Source organism: Athene noctua, chromosome 5, assembly GCF_965140245.1.
Source record: "Athene noctua chromosome 5, bAthNoc1.hap1.1, whole genome shotgun sequence".
NCBI classification, from domain to species: domain Eukaryota; kingdom Metazoa; phylum Chordata; class Aves; order Strigiformes; family Strigidae; genus Athene; species Athene noctua.
The window spans coordinates 10,158,992-10,175,496 of NC_134041.1; the positions used below are offsets into that span (position 1 = coordinate 10,158,992).

General features: G+C 41.4%; 1 protein-coding gene across 2 annotated transcripts; it reads right to left on the reverse strand.

Annotated features, from left to right (window-relative positions):
* Positions 1–465: 465 nt before the first annotated feature.
* Positions 466–16,072, reverse strand: CMPK1 (cytidine/uridine monophosphate kinase 1). Of its 2 annotated transcripts, XM_074906254.1 has the most exons (6): positions 15,826–16,072; positions 7,331–7,477; positions 6,303–6,455; positions 3,440–3,516; positions 3,263–3,359; positions 466–2,816 (listed from the first exon to the last, which is right to left on the reverse strand). In XM_074906254.1, exons 1-6 carry the CDS (start codon positions 15,898–15,900, stop codon positions 2,775–2,777), a joined length of 591 nt encoding a protein of 196 aa, XP_074762355.1. In that variant the 5' UTR covers positions 15,901–16,072; the 3' UTR covers positions 466–2,774. The 2 variants fall into 2 exon arrangements, with proteins under 2 accessions (XP_074762355.1, XP_074762356.1); XM_074906255.1 differs by lacking the exon at positions 7,331–7,477.
* Between the last annotated feature and the right edge of the window lie 433 nt (positions 16,073–16,505).

Sequence of the window (16,505 nt, forward strand, 5' to 3'; positions counted from 1 at the left end):
CAGTCTCGAGCACAGCACGTAGGCATGTGCTGCAAGGCAGCAGAATAGCATTCAGGCAATCAGCTGGTGATTGAGCAAGAACCATGAGAAATCAAGACAAAAAGCATCTCCAACAGCAGCTGCACGATAGGTTAGTGTTTCCAAGTCCACTTCAAGTCCCCTTTCTTTCACAGATGTGCCAAATTAATTGTAACTGCACAACCACACAAATAGAGTAATTTGATAAACCTATATAAACAAGAAAATGTATTAATTCTACAGGCGTTTACCTGATGGTATCCTGTGCCTAACAGGGTCTTCAGGACTTCAGTTCTGACGGTGAAAACTGAACTTTTATATACATACCTGCATGCATGCAGACACACAAGGTATCAAACACTAATACACACTTTATATAAATGTATATGTATTTGAAAAATATCCCTTGTGACAGATAACAGTAAGCCAAGCACTCATATTAAGCCACAGAACAAAGTTTATTGGATCTCCTCAAATTCTTTGTACAGTTTCGCTGCTAAACGGACACAACACATTGGCGTATTGCCTTTAATCTTTATTTCAATTATAAGTCCAACTTGAAAGAATTGGTAACACATTTAATGGCATCTTCAATAAATAAAATGACAAAAAAAATCTAGTCTTTGCACAGACACATTACAATCCACTCCAAATTCAATATTGCCAAAACATTGGTTTTTTTCTAAAAACTTGCTCCGGAGGGTTTTTTTGTTTCAGCACTTCAGTACACAAAAAAAGTATATGATGAGAGAAAACAGATACTCTATTCTGAACAGAACTTGTAAAAACCAGTAACTTAGAAACAAAAGATAATTAAGTCTCTCTAATTAGATTAAAGAATCCTGTTTGAAGTCTTTCTGGAAAAACCCTGATTCTAACCTTCATATCAAAACATATAGTTTCACTGGATCCTATCCTATGTCAGCATACTTATACAGTAAGAATTAAATTCCATGATTTCTTTTTTTTCCATAAAGTGAAAGCATTAGCCTCCCACACTCACAGAAGTAGTCGTGGTCCATATATTGTGCAGTAGTAAACAGCTATTTGTGCTCAGTCCATTGTTTGAACTCCTACCATACTGGAAAAGATACTGTAGTTTATCCTTTGTCTCTGTTTCTGTACCCATCTCTTTCCCAGACCAGCAGCCTCAGGAACCTCAGCGAGACAAGAATTCATGCAAATACAAATCTGTCTGCACAGATCAGATTGCAGGATGAGGACCAACACGTCTGATTCTAATTAGAAGCCAGGCTTAATTTAAAGCTTTTCCTAAATAAAGTCATCAATAAAGAAAAGCTGAACCCCAAGAACTCCAAATTGCAGTTCCCTGTAATTTGAAATATCTATTAGCATATCACAAACCCATTACAGTGTCAGTTAATGTAGGAAGAACCACTCTATCACCAAAATTAGTAAAAACACTCATCTTCAAGCCTTCTGGAGCCTTCTTCACTGAAAGCTTAGGGCATGCAAGGAATGCATGGTTGGGCCCCCACAGACCTATGCGTACTATGTAGGGGAAAGAAAAGGTTACTTTAAACAAAAGGCAGAATTACACCACATCTGTGCAAACATTTAAACCAGTTTGTTTCAAATAGTTATCTGCTTAGCCCAACTATTGCTGCTGACTGTCCCTGGCTAATTCAAGAGAACGTGATGAAGAAGGACCAAATTTGTTTAAGGGAATGGAACTTTTTTCTGCAGGTATCTTCCCCTCAGCTGACCACATCATAACAAAAGTGCAATAATTTACAATCTTTTCAAACAAACAGCTAGTAAAATGATACAGTTTTAGGGAAACAAATTCACTATTTTAACCATAAAAATATTTCCCCAGATAACAAACCTTAAAGCATTCAGTAACACAGTATTTCAATAATAATAATAATACAGAAAATCCCTTCCACTTGTTACAAAAGACAGAACTGTTAGAAGATTTTGCTTATTGTACACTATTTAAGAGTTTTGCCATCTTGTGAAGACCATGCTGTAATTAAGAATATAACTTATCATTTAAAATAATTGAGTATGGGAATACTGACCTGACATTGAAATTATATTCTTAACCTTTTGCAAATAAAGACAAGGTAAAGCCCAGGGTCACATCATCCAGGTACTCAAGAACTTACAAGACAGTTTACATCCAGAGTCATAAGAAAGCACCACTTTCATAAAGTACTTTGTAAGTCTACCACTGAACAATTTTATGAGAACTGCTAAATCAGATTCTCATACTAACTGTAGCTTGACTTACAGAATTCAGGTTTGGGGATACCAGGGAACTTTGTGACAAAATTATACCCTGAAAAAAAAAATCTGCTAAATTTGGTCCAAGCATCAAGAAAACAAACAAGGGCACATGGGTCCCTCCTCACTTAATGCTGCTGTTTAGTTGATCCTTAAAAAAAAAAAGAAAAAAAAGGTGTATGGCAATAAGGAATAAGAAGGGCTGCCCATGATACATACAGAACTGTGAGAGAATAGTCTCTTCAGAGAGATGTTTTAACTGTGGTTTTGCCATGTAACTGAACTTGTACTAATAGAGAACCCTGAAATTTGTATACTATAGCCACAAGAAATTATTTCCTATTTAAAAAACAGATCCATTTGTAATTAACTGCTTTTCCAATCATCATTAGATATGTGAAAAACAATAAAAAAAATACTTTAAAACAATTACAAAGAGTGGACTGCAGTAGCAGCTATTCAAGCAAGATTCAAGCACGAGTTTAAATGAACTTTCAAGCTGGGAATTAGCCTTCTTTGTCAAAAATGTGTACAACTTTTTCAAAAACCTAAAAAGAGAGAGAATACAAATTTTATGAAGTGTTAGTCAGTTACTTCAAATGAAACAGTATTTTTTAAAAAATATAGATTTTTCTAGAATATTCACAATAATTAATAGTGAAATTGGCATCAATTTCGGGAAACTGAGATAGTAGAGCAATACTACTTCAGAAAAGCAAAAGCTCATGAAAGACAAGACACTGTTAAACACAGAAACACCGAAAGTGTGTTTAGTCCAGCTCATGTTCAACCAGAACTAATTGATTTCTTAGAGTTATTCACATCTTAATCAGATCTGCAAGAGTCAAAACAGGGGTTCCGCAGCCTCCCTCAGTAATACACATCAGTGTTTAATTAGCACACTAACCACACATACACACATCTCCTGGAAGAGTGCCAAATGTATGTACCCTGCCACTGTCACCCACATGGTTTTTTTGGCCTATATACTTACTTCATCAACAGATTTAGAGGCATCCACTTTTCTGACTTTTCCCATTCTCTCATACAAATCTATTATAGGCTTAGTAGACTGTAGATATGTATGAATTCTAGGAGAAAGCACATGGGGAAAAAGCATTACACAGTAAAATATAACCAGCAGGGAACTGTAAAGTTTTGAAGACAGTACCTCTTCTCCAGGCTCTCACGATTATCATCACTCCTACCACTGCTCTTGCCTCTTTCAAGACAGCGACCAATACATATCTACAAAAAACATTAAAAGGATGATCACAACCAAGAAGACAAGGTGCTATCTTGAAAGCAGGAACAAAACAAAAAATCCTGAAAAAATCTAAATAGACCTGACACAAAAAATGCCGTCCAGATCTGGTGGATGTAAGCAGAATTCACATGGGAAGTTCGATTCTTCCGGAGAAAAAGGATGATAGCTTTGCACTTCATCAGTTTATTAAAATAGGGGTTCTTAACATGGGATTGGGGTCAGTGGAAGTAAAAAGCAACATCAAGCTCTGTGGTTCGACTGGGTCTCCAACTTCAAACGTTTAAAGAAGAAAATTTACTGATTTTCAAGGATGTGTTCAGACGTTTTGAATAGCAGCATGTCAAATTAGACTACTAATATATGCCTGCACTGAAATAAAGTCACTGTATGTTTTCCCAAGAATTTTGTAAGGCTACATACTAAGTTATCATAAGTTAAAATGTTCTTACTTGACATTGCTACAATGAAGACTCAGAAATTAAAATCTAAGTAAAAACTGAAGAACAACCATAGTTAAAAGCCACCTAATGAAATGTTTTGAAACAAAGTTACATAAGCAACACTGACACATGTAAACTTAATACATTTATTCTACTCATGCAAGAGGACAATGATTAAAATTTTTTTTTTCCTATATAGTACACCCATATTTTTAAAAAATACAGAAGATAATGTAGGCACTGTTGCCTATCTTTAATCTAGTAAAAAAAAAAATTATAACCCCAATATTAATGCCCCACCAAGTAAAAAAATTAATTTAATCTTATTTAACTTTTTAAATAGAAAAAAAATAACCCCCCACTTGTTGTCATGGTTTAACTCCAGCCAGCAACTAAGCACCATGCAGCTGCTTGCTCACTTCTCCTCCTTCCCTGTGGGATGGGGAGGAGAATCGAAAAAAAGTAAAACTTGTGGGTTGAGATAAGAACAGTTTAGTAACTAAAATAAAACCTATTATAATATTTTATCAATGTAAGTAATAGTAGTATTGAAAAGGAATATAACAAAGAGAATAAAACCCAAGAAAAGACAAGTGATGGACGATGCAATTGCCCACCGCCCTCTGGCTGATGCCCGAGCAGCGATCCGCCCCTCCCAGCCAACTCCCCCCAGTTTATGCACTGAGCATGACGTTCTATGGTATGGAATATCCCTTTGGCTAGTTCAGGTCAGCTGTCCTGGCCATGTTCCCTCCCAGCTTCTGGTGCACTTGCTCTCTGGCAGAGCACAGGGAAACTGAAAAATCCTTAACTTCAGATAAGCTCTACCTAGCAACAACTAAAGCACCAGAGTGTTATCAACATCATTCTCACACTAAATCCAAAACACAGCAGTGTACCAGCTACCGGGAAGAATATTAACTCTGTCCCAGCCAAAATGAAGTCACTTGTTCTTTGAGATTAAAAAATAATTGCAATTAATTAAAAAACCCAAAAAAAGTAGTAACAAAATTTCCCAGGAAGTTGGGGAAAAGGGTAAAAGGAAAAAAGTCAGCTTAAGGTGCTGGGATTCTTCTATCAGCTTTTATGCCTCAAGGGCACTGACAAATTAAAAAGACAGCATATCATGGCACTTGTTATATGAATATAATATATCACTGTCAAAATGCTCCTGTAATCTAATGATTTCCTGAATAAAACATTGATTACCGGCTGTCCTACAGCACAACTCTTAACTATGAAAGTAAAGACTGCTGCTGCCAGCTGTTTAGAATTAAAGCAGACATTGCTGTGAAGTTCATTTTGGACTAAACAACAGTTACTAAGAGTAAACAGAGTAATGTTTTCCAAAAATTAACCAAATAATTTCATATAGTGTATTTAAAGTTTTTATAATTTTTCTTTAAGAATGCAATTGCCTGAAGTACTTCTTCAACACTGGGTGCTGGTTAAAGAAAAGCTCAACATGACCCTGCAACGTGTGCTCTCAGCCAGAAAGCCAACTGTACCCTGGCCTGCATCAAGAGAAACACGACCAGCAGGTCAAGGGAGGGGATTCTCCCCCTATGCTCCGCTCTCATGAGACCCTCCCTGCAGTGCTGCGTCCAGCTCTGGGACCCCCAAATAAGAAGGACAAGGACCTGCTCTAGCAGGTCCAGAGGAGGCCACGAAGATGATCAGGGGCTGGAGCACCCCCTGTGAGGACAGGCTGAGAGAGTTGGGGGTGTTCAGCCTGGAGAAGAGAAGGCTCCAGGGAGACCTTATGGCAGCCTTCCAGTACTTAGAGAGGCTACAGAAAATCTGGGGAGGGACTCTTGATCAGGGCATGTAGGGACAGGATGAAGGGTGACGGTTTTAAACTGAAAGAGAGTAGATTTAGATTAGATAGAATGAAGAAATTCTTTATTCTGATGGTGGCGAGACACTGGCACAGGCTGCTCAGAGCTGTGGCTGCCCCCTCCCTGAAGTGTTCAAGGCCAGGTTGGACGGGGCTTTGAGCAACCTGGGCTAGTGGGAGGTGTCCCTGCCCATGGCAGGGGGTTGGAACTGGGTGATCTTTAAGGTTCCTTCCAATCCAGACTGTTCTACGATTCTATGAATATAATTTAGTCACACATGATTATAATAAGTATAAATAGCTGCCTGATATTTCAAAAACATGCAGTTTTTCATCTGCAAAAACAAGTTGCCAAAAAATCCTTGAAACACAAACCACTTTCCTTCTACTCTTACACTAGCCCATTCACTACCTGACATTTTATTGTTCTTCTTGAATGATTCTCACAATATAGCAAGAACAGAAGTTACAGAATAACACCCTCCATTACCTCATTGTCACAATCAAAAAAGAGAACAAAAGAAACATCCGCCTTTCCATCCATAGTTTTATTCCAGCCTTGTAGGTTATCTTCATTTCTGGGAAATCCATCAATCAAGAACTTGTTCTTCTGGGAATTGGCAGCCATTGTTTGATCCATAGCCTGATAAAAGAGAATTCCATTAATGATCTCTGCATATTCAACCATTTATCTGCTTATTAAATTATACCCAAAATGTTGATATGGTAAGTTGAGAAGCATTTGTTTTAAGATTATTGCAGATTTACAAAATGTACTTTTGGTTCATCTTCAATGCATGCTAATTAATTCACTGATGCACCATTACAACCTTCCATCAAACTGAATCCACTATTTCATAAAGCTCAGTCTCGTAACACACAATCCCAGATTTAAAGATACTGGAAATGTATAACACAAAGTGCTGTTACACTATAAGATGCCCAAACATCCCTGATCTAGAGTTAATTCTAATGGAAAAACTCCAGATTAATTGAGTGCCATGAGCAACAGAGGCCTTCTGTCTTAAAAAAGATATTCTGGTTGTTTTCCTGGACAGCCAAGTCTGGAACTTTTCATTCCATAGGAACATTAGCAGGTGCTCTTCTCCTTCACCTGGCTATCTATTTTAGTAAAATTTACAGCAGCTTAGTACCTTTAAGGCCTCCACCCTCCAGTGAAATATGACTGAGCTGACCAAGAGGTCCAGAAGCTAGTTAAGGGAAATAAGAAATACAGAGTTTCACTGATTTCCCTAGAGCTACAAAAAAAAAAAAAAAAAAAAAAAAAAAAAAAATTCCATTCTCACGGATCCCCAGGTATCAGAGGCCACCACCTACTGCCCTCCAACCAGCCAGAAAGAAATATGAGTAACTGAAGCCCCCTATGCGATGCACACCGACATGTCTGCCATTTCACACTACTCACACCAGAGGAAAGGCAATTCTTCCAGAGTACGGTCACTGCTTTGTTGCTTAGTCTGCAAGAGTGAACCAGCAAGGAAATAGCCCTTTCCTTACCCTCTTCAGCAAGCTGATTGTTATTTCGACTGGTACAATTTCCCCCTCCTTAATGTAGTTCTCAATGAGTTCTCCATACTGTGAGCCTGGCCTTTTTCGTTCATCTCGAAGGAGGTCACCAGCTGAAAGGTGCGTGTAGCCATATTTCTGAAATGTGCAAAACAAACAGATATAGACTCCCTTGAACTAGTACACTTGAGAAGTTAACATCAGTCAACAGCGTCAACCACATTTATCTTTGCATTACAACAGAAAAACACAGGGAATAGCATCTTGCTGGTGACAGGTGTCTTCCATCTTCAGGGTGTAATCCGACAATACAGCACATTCTGTATGCACAGAAAACACAGCAGTAGAGAGATTCTTGGGTAAAATGCTCAACAGGGCTTTGGTCAGGCATTCATGTACTGTTTTCAAAGGTAATTTTGTTACGTTTGGAAACCAGACAGTCTCGAAGTCCCCAAGGCGCTTCCTGAACTGTTACACTGTGCAATGAGACATTTAACAATCACCAAATTAGATACAAGCTATACTCCATCCTAACAGTCCAACTACTTAAAAACTGTAAGTGCTTATCAGTTACTGGATCAAGTCTTGATTTACAAAGTGAAAAAGTTGAGGCAGTGCCTTTCCTTGCTGTGTTTATGCAACAGGTTTGTAATTTTATCTATTTACCTATTTAAACAAAAGCATGTGAGGTGATTCCAAGTCCTCTGGAGCCAGAGGAATGTTTCAAGCACAGCACAAGTCAGAAATCCTTGTGGTTCTGGCACCAACTTCCTACTCTACCTTGGTCAAATCACTTAGAACTCTCCACCTAACACTGCAGCTACACAAACAGTCCTGTACGTGCCCTCCTCCAAATCCAGCCGGGCGTGCCTGCCCCGGCTACCTCCTGCCCTGGGACAAACAGGATAAACTCATGACAAACTCAGAGGCCAGCCCCTGGGGCAAAGTAGTGCCTTCTGGTAAGGATGATGTGACAGATAAAGGTAAACAACTACACTGGTGCCACCCTGTGTCACGCCATGTACAGTAAATAGAGAGCAGAGAGATCAAAAAAGTATTCATTACACTTGAATTTCTCAGGCATTTACCATCATAAATAGACACCTATTGCAAACATACAAATACACCCTTACCAAAGAGAAATGCATTGTTATAAAGGAAATTTCAGAGCACAAAACAATCATTTTCTCAGCTCATTTAACACAAGAAAACAAACCTAGTGTACTATGCTCCCTGACCAAATATAGTCCATAAAAACAGGCAATAAAGACATGTCCTTGGTGATTACCTAAGCTAACTCTACATCCAAACCAGAATACACCTACATATACTCAGCCTAAAGTTTTTACACAAAACAAAAGCAGCAGCACAAAATTTCAGGGTTATCAGGTTGGCTGCAGCAACGTCCAAAGCAAATTTCAAAAAAGGTGTCTGAGCAGCATAATAATGTGACTGCACACTTTTTAAGGCTGTGAACTTGAGATTTTAAAACTTGGCTACTGGACTAAGTACAACAGAAATATTACACAACCCACTAAGTGACTTTAAAAACATTTCAGTTGCTTTCCAATTTCACCCACAAAAGCGTGGAAAGTTAGTTCTGCCATAGTCATAATTTAAGAAGGGATATAATTACCTAAATCTCCAAAACTCTAACAGCTGGCAAAAAAAAAGGAAGCAAGATTTTGTTCTAAATAACTGTGAAGAAAAATCTCCACAGACATCCTCTATAAGCTCACTGTACTCCTGCTTTAATGTGCATTGCATTTGGATATGCCTATTTAATTGCAAATCTAAATACTAACTATGAACTACAGAAGCCATAAACCAGAATAAATCTTTTCTTATAAGCAAGAAACCTTACTCTGCTGTACCCTAAATTAACATGTAGTTCTTCTTGCTAAAGTTAAAGAATTACGTTATTTTTAACATCAAGTTTCTACAAAGAAGAAAACAGGAGGAAAATAAAATCCCTTCGGTTTTAGAGGATTACCAAACCGTTTAATTTTCCTTGGCATTTCACTTTTCATGCATGAAAACGAAATTGAGTCAGACAATTTTTGGAATTCTCTGTCTTTTGCAACAGCAAGCTAAAATAGTTTTCAACGGCTGAACAGGAAAGTAAAAGATAGAAGTGTTTTAAAGTGTATAAATAGAGTTGTTTTAGATAATAGTAAATTGTATTCTAGAGTAACCTTCAGAAAGGATTAACCAGGCAATAAGAAAAACAAACCTCTCCTTCAGGGGCAAAACATCTATTTGTTAACTGTACTGAGTCAAGAGCCAAAGAAAACATGTCGGTTTAAACAATGCAAACAAGCATGGAGAAAGGCTTGGCTGGTGCTCCACACACAGAAGGCTTCAGAGATGCGGTGCTCACGCTACTCTTGCCAGTTTTAATCAGTGCATACAGGGCACAAAGTTTTCTTTCATCTTAGGCGAGATAAACCCTCAGCAAGCGTCCTGAATTGGAGAAAATCGTCACATCCCCAATTGCTCACAAAAGAGACTGTGATGTAACTGCTCAAAAACCGGGGCAAAACACTCTCGTGTCTTGCCAAGGTTTGCCTTGTGCCAGCATGATTTTCCAGCAGTGCCAAGTACATCTTGATGCAATCCCCAGAACATGACTTGCTGCAACGGCTGCCTACTTCTCCTCCGAAATCAGCAAGTGAGCAAGACTGTGGCTGCCAAACAGTGAAAAAGCAGTTTTTCCAGTTCTTGAAGAATGCATGTGTGCTAGATTCATAATGTCAAACTGAAAGGAAGACTTGACATAGAAACTAGATTAAAAAAAATTCCCAAATACTTGGATGCCAAGGACCTAAAATCTGGACCGATTTTTAGATTACAGAGAAGGAAAAATATTAGAATTAACTATTCTAAAACTTATTTCAGATATAATGTTTTCTGCTATGCTACTGGGCTGGCCTGCTGTTCTATAATAAGTAAAAAAGTTGCTATTACACAAGTTCTCATTATTTTTAAAACTATTTCGTATTTAGAGAGCCATAATCCAAATCTCTTCCAAAAATTATCTGTGAATGCAAGACAAAAATCAGCTGTTTTCAGCACCTCAGTAGACATCTTTCTCCTTTGCTTTAAAAAAAAAAAAAAAAAGGGTGACGTGGAAAGGCAAGATCAAGTTTCCATCAATCCCACCATAGAGGCGTTATGCATAGAGCAGAGCAGAACACTGCTTGCTTGTTTGTCTCACAGTGGCCTGGCAAATCAGTCCCCATTCAGCAGGACAAACTGGAACATGCAAGCTGTATGCTCCCCATCTCCAAATTACGAGCTGAGACTGCAGCCTCCCTGGGATGCCCTTCTCTCCCCTGTCCTATAGCCACTTCTAACTTTCTTCTGTCAGCCAGGACTTGCAACTTCAACTCTGCAGACAGAACATTTCATTTTCAGTAAATACAATAAATAGATGAATACAACTGAAAATACATGAGCCATATGTGTGTCACACTTGAATAAGGCAAGGCGTGCCCTAGCAATCTTCTCACGGCAGTGAGAAAGGATCAGCAGCGTGCAGCAGCTGCTGCCGGGATTCCTTACACCACCAGCTTTCGGGGGGCACAAGGTTTATATCTGATTCAGCCCTGTGTGGTCCAGCAATGCATCTCTCCACTAAGCACACAGCTTGAGATTTCCTTAAGAGAGCAGAAGCCAAGAAAAGGCAAAAGAAACACAAACTACTACTTTGACCTTGACTGCTATCTTGGCTTATCATTGTTACTCTGAAAATGAAAGCCACAGGGCTTAAGATCTAAACAAATAAAATACAAACTTTTATTGCCCTAGCTCTGACCTGTCATCTCTTGGGCAACCTTAATAAACAACCAAAATTTCCCACATACACCATTCAAGAACTAGTTAAAATTAAAATAGAATCGTGTAAAGCCTGCAGCCCATTTTTTTTTTACCTAAAAAGCTTTTGTCTGTCCTATTAGCAATTAGCACATGGAATTAGAACTTTGGGGTATAAACTATAGACCTTCTGTCTGCTTATGCCAATAAAAAAAAAAAAATTGAAGACATTTTCTTAGTTTGAAATATGTTCTTGCCTCTGGGGGAGGAAAAGCAAACAAAAAAACACATTAGCAAAACAAAATGCACAAAGGAGATCCCACTGACAGTGCTCCCAGGGAAGGGGGCGGGGGGGGGGCAAACAGAGCATCCCAGTGCTTCAGGAACTCTGAGCTCAATAAAAGGCACCCAGTAGGTCTGAGAAAGTCCAAAATTCAATGCCCAGTGTTCTGCAAAATGGAAACATATAGGGATAAATCTTCAGGGGGTAGATTCAAACAATCACTCACCATGTTTTAAAAAAAGCTCCAAAGTTCAGAAATATAAACTTGCATTCCAAAAAATAACTATGACAACTTAAGGCTAAGTAGAATACTAATACTTGGCACTCTTGAAAGAGATTTCATAAGTTGAATTTAAAGAAAACAATTTTTAAAACATTTTTATTTCCAGGAAGTTAACACTGTCTCTCAGCGGACTTTCAGAAGACAATTAACACACAACAGCAAAACCTAAACTCACTCTATTTTCAAGAGTGTTTCTGATATAATGAGTTCTTCTTTCCATTGTTTTCATCACCCTAGGAAATGTCCTTATCATATATCCCAAAGCAACTTAACAGTTTTTTCCATTTGGATATTAACTCATGGTCTTATAAAAGGAGAATGCCCAGCATCTCACCTTGTGGAATTAATTTTAGATTTAACCACAAATATACAGGATAGGGCTGCGGTGGAGGTGAATTATATTTTAGGGTCACAGAGAAGGATGTCTTGCATACCCCAAATCCCTGCAGAATCACCTTGCCAAAACAAACAAAAATACATCCCAAAGCTTGCTTGGAATAAAGACAAATGATTTAGTTATTATTCTTCCCACCAACAAAAATGCTTTGCATTTCAGGTAAAATTTTAAATCCTTACAACTTTAAGTATATGAAAACATATTTTGTGCAGATTTGAAGAATGCATTTTCCTTGACTTTACCATAGCCATTTTGTAAGCAAAGTTCAGAAGTCGGCAAAAAACCACATTCATTTTGTCCTACACACACATAATAATCTCAGAGTCTTGGAAGATATGAACACTGTGGAAACCATGAAAGGTTATTGCAAGAACCTGCACTCAAATGACATCATTCAACTACCTGCTCAAATATTCTGCCTCGCAGGACAGCTATGCAACAGTCCCAGATGATGGCCAGCTCCACCTAACAGAGCTGTGGAAGCTTTCAGGAGTTAATCTGCAGAGCTGGAAGCGAGAGGATAAGAATTTAAGAGGGAATTCTTCATCCCTTCCTAAATAGGAGGAACCTGTCCAGAGCAGCAGTTCTGCTCCATGTGCATTTTGGTGACAATTCTGTGAGTTTGTGGATCATACACCAGCCTTCCCTCTGTATCAGAGGAAACCACCCTGGTTCAGCTGTTTCCTCCAACCTTATCTGCAGAGATAAAGAAACCTAATCACTTACCTGCTGTTCCCTTTCATACACTGTGTCAATACCCATTTCCACTTGTTACTGTGTCTTCTTCTCTCTAAAGATTTCTTTATTTTGGTTCAAATTTGACATGAATAGAGCCTTGATGTGCCTTCTCCAGAATGAGGGACTCCCAACACACACATATTGAGCAGTTATGATTTAGACTAGTACTTAACAAATACATACTTCACCTACAGCGTGACAGCCATCTCCCTTTTCTGGGAATGTAAAACACAATCAGCAAAATAATTACATCTCTTCCTTGAGGAATTGTTCCCAGGTAGTGTGTAATACCCCCTTCACTCTATAAAACACAGCTACCCCTACCTCTATAAAACAAACTACCCTTGGTTTGTTAATAAAATCATTTAGTGCTAAAATCATACAAGAACTCACCTCAGCAAAGCGAGACTTCTTCCACATGTGATGTGCTCTGTCCCAAATTTCCGGTATGAATAGCAACGGAGAAGTATTTATAGCTCATACTGACTTTTTGTTCAGCACGAACTTCAGATTTAAAGCAAGATACTGGGTCAGATTAATTCCAAATGTAAACTAGTATTACTCAGTCCTTTTACAACAAGGATGAATAAGGTTTATTATTACTCAGCTACAGCCCCTTCTCTCTGTGGCAAGCTGCCAACAGGGTTTAAAACCCGAACAAAAACACACCTTCAACCTAAAGGCAGCATTGACAGCACACAGGCTATTTCAACCACCTGCACCAGGGCCCCTCTGGGGAGCTGCCAGGGGCCAGGCCAAGGACGTGTGCTTAAGATGCTGCTCTCCAGTACCTTTGCTGCATTCCATCCACATTTCCCTGTTCATGTCCCCTTTTTCTAAAGTTTTCCAGCAGGCTCACATCAGTCCAACTCTCCCTTTGGCTACCTCAGACCCTCTCTCCCTCAGAGTTTAGCCAGCGGCTCCTGCAGAGGTGTCCGAGCAAGCAGGAAAGCTGTCCCCTGTGGTCAGTGGGTCCGAGTGCTTTCTGCTGTCAACTCACTGACTTCAATAAACTTCTTTCCATGCAGTGTAAGGGATTAGCAGATTTAAAGCAAATTCACATTTATTAGTATTTGGACTTCCCTTTCCAGGCTTAGAAAAGAAAATAAATACAGCACAAGCAGTTAACTTTCTTCTTTCATTTTTAGCTGCAAATACAATTTGAGTAGCAATGACTCATTTGAACTCCTCGTAATAAAGCGGTCTTTATCCAATTATATTAGCCTATCAAGCCAAAGGCTTCTAAACACAGGCCAGCGGCCACATAAGGTACTTCAGCCCTGAAGAAATGTTAATGGTTTGGAGAAAGCCATTAATGACAAGCTACAAGATTCCCCTGCAGTTTAAGCTCATTTGTTTGCTATGTGCCAGGGGCAGAATTTGATCTCACCAAAATGGCTTTATGAGCACTGTGAACCTTTCATTCCACAATTTAATGAATAAGCCAGTTTGAATGAGAGTATGTAATTTGAGGTTAAAAACCTTCAGAACTGAAGTCATAACGGCATTTTTCAGTCTGGACCAAATTCGCATAACTTAGTTATACAACACTGAGGACTGGGATATAATGGCAGCACGGATAAACTGTAACAGCCCTGCTAGGGCATCACCAGAATAGAGGACACACAAAACATGCCTTTGCCAGGAGTTTCAGAGTGTTTTTCCACCAGTGGTTTCAGAAACATAGACCTTGCTACAGTTCTTAGTAATTTTTTTCAGTGTGGGTATGGATAAACTTTGATCCTACATGACTTTCAATAAGAAAAATATATACAACTGCTCAAAGAAAAAAAAAAAGCTGTTTCAAATCCAACATACAGTTTGGAAGCATTCAGCCTTAGCTGCTTCTGTAATTATCCACCTGAATACAGTGCAATTATCCCTGCAGTTTTTGGTTTTTGAAGGGACAGTACTACAACATGTAGCATTCATTCACTGTTCTTTCTTAGATACTTCCTGTATCTCAAAGGGCTGTAAAAACATATTTAGAAAACTGAAAATGTGAAAAACATAGCAGAAAGTCTTCTCAACTTCTACTGTTGGTTTTAAGCTCTTTGAAAAGTGAGAACAAGACTAATCACCTATGGGGTCAGGACATCCTTTAACCCCTATCATAGAACAAAATTTTAGTACCATTTTTAACATTTTACTTTCACAACTTACAGAGGTGGCACTGGATCAGAAAGCCAACACCCTGCAACATCTACCGTACCACCTCTTACGTTTACGGCCCTTGATCCCACATATCTGAAGCCAATATATTCCCAACCACTGTAAATCACCTCGTCTCCACTCCCAGGCCACAAAACCGGCAGCCCAGGGCGAGGCGTGTGTGTGGCAGCCACACAGTCACCGACGTGGCCACGCAGACGTGTTCACAGCCACCCACAGGGGCTGGGCTGCAAGACCGGCGTGACAGGCCACCATCGCCCGGGCTGTCAGGGACTTCTTGAGAGCCACAGTCCTGTCCCTCCGCCAAGGCGCGGGGTGATGGGCGCTCCTGCCCGAACCAGCCTCCAAACCCCAAGTGGGTGTCCCACCGCCTGGGGTGGATGCCAGCAGACCCACCGGTGGGATGGGATCCTGAGCGGGGGGTGTCAGGGAAGGAAAGTCAGAAGGAAAAAGGCCAGCCCCTGGCTAGGCCGCCTGATAGGGGCTGGAAGGGGAACGGAGAGGCTGGAGTGGGGGCTGCCCCCACCACTTCAACAGCTAACGGGGAGCTGTAGGTTAATTATTTTTATTTTACGGTCTTCAAGGGGCTGGGGACGGATCTAGACTAGGCAAGAGCCCAGACCGCAAGGGAGATGCGGGGCCAGGTGAAGCGGGACACTCTCCCCCAAGCGACCCCCCCGGGGGGGGCCTACAACCCCCAGCGTGCCCCGCGCCCGCAGAGCCCCCGCAGCACGCCGGGACGCGTAGTCCCGCACACCCCCCCTCCCCCAGCTCCGGGGCGAGTCCGCTGCCCTCACCTCCACGATGCGAGCGCACTGCGTCCCCTTGCCCGCCCCGGGCCCGCCGAGGACGAAGACGACGACGGGTTTCATGAGGAGAAGGAGGCGGCGGCGGAGCAGCAGCAGGACAGCGGCGGCGGGGCGGCGGCCAGGGGGCGGCCGTGGAGCGGGCGGGAAGCGGCGGGCACCGAGGCCAGGGCTGGGGCTGAGGCAGAGCTGCCGCCGCGCTCCCGCTGCTGAGCTGTCCCCGCCGAGGGAAAGTGCTTCCGGGTCCCCGGCGGCGCGCGCCGACCGGGAGGGGCGGGGCAGCCGGGGCGCGCAGGGCCGGCAGCCGCGGCTCTCCCATCCGGTTACGGGCGCGGCTGCCCGCCCCTCCGCCGACCGCGCTCTCCTCCCGGCTCGGCCTACAACGTGCAACGCACCGTCCTTCGGCGAACGTTCACCCCCGAGCACCGCGTGACCGCCGGGGCGAAGCAGCCGGGCTGCCCCGCGGCCGCGGGGAGCTGCCCCGTGAGGGACCCGCCGTACCCCCGACCAGCCACCGAGCCCCCGGCGGCCGTCACAAACAAACGTGTGCCCGGGTGTAGGCACCTAACTGTGGCGCGGTGGGTGCCTCACGCCCCGGGACTGGGAAAGGCCGAGGCTAGCGCGACGGTTGTGTCGGTTTAATTGGAAACCCGCGGCCCCGGCCCGGCGCA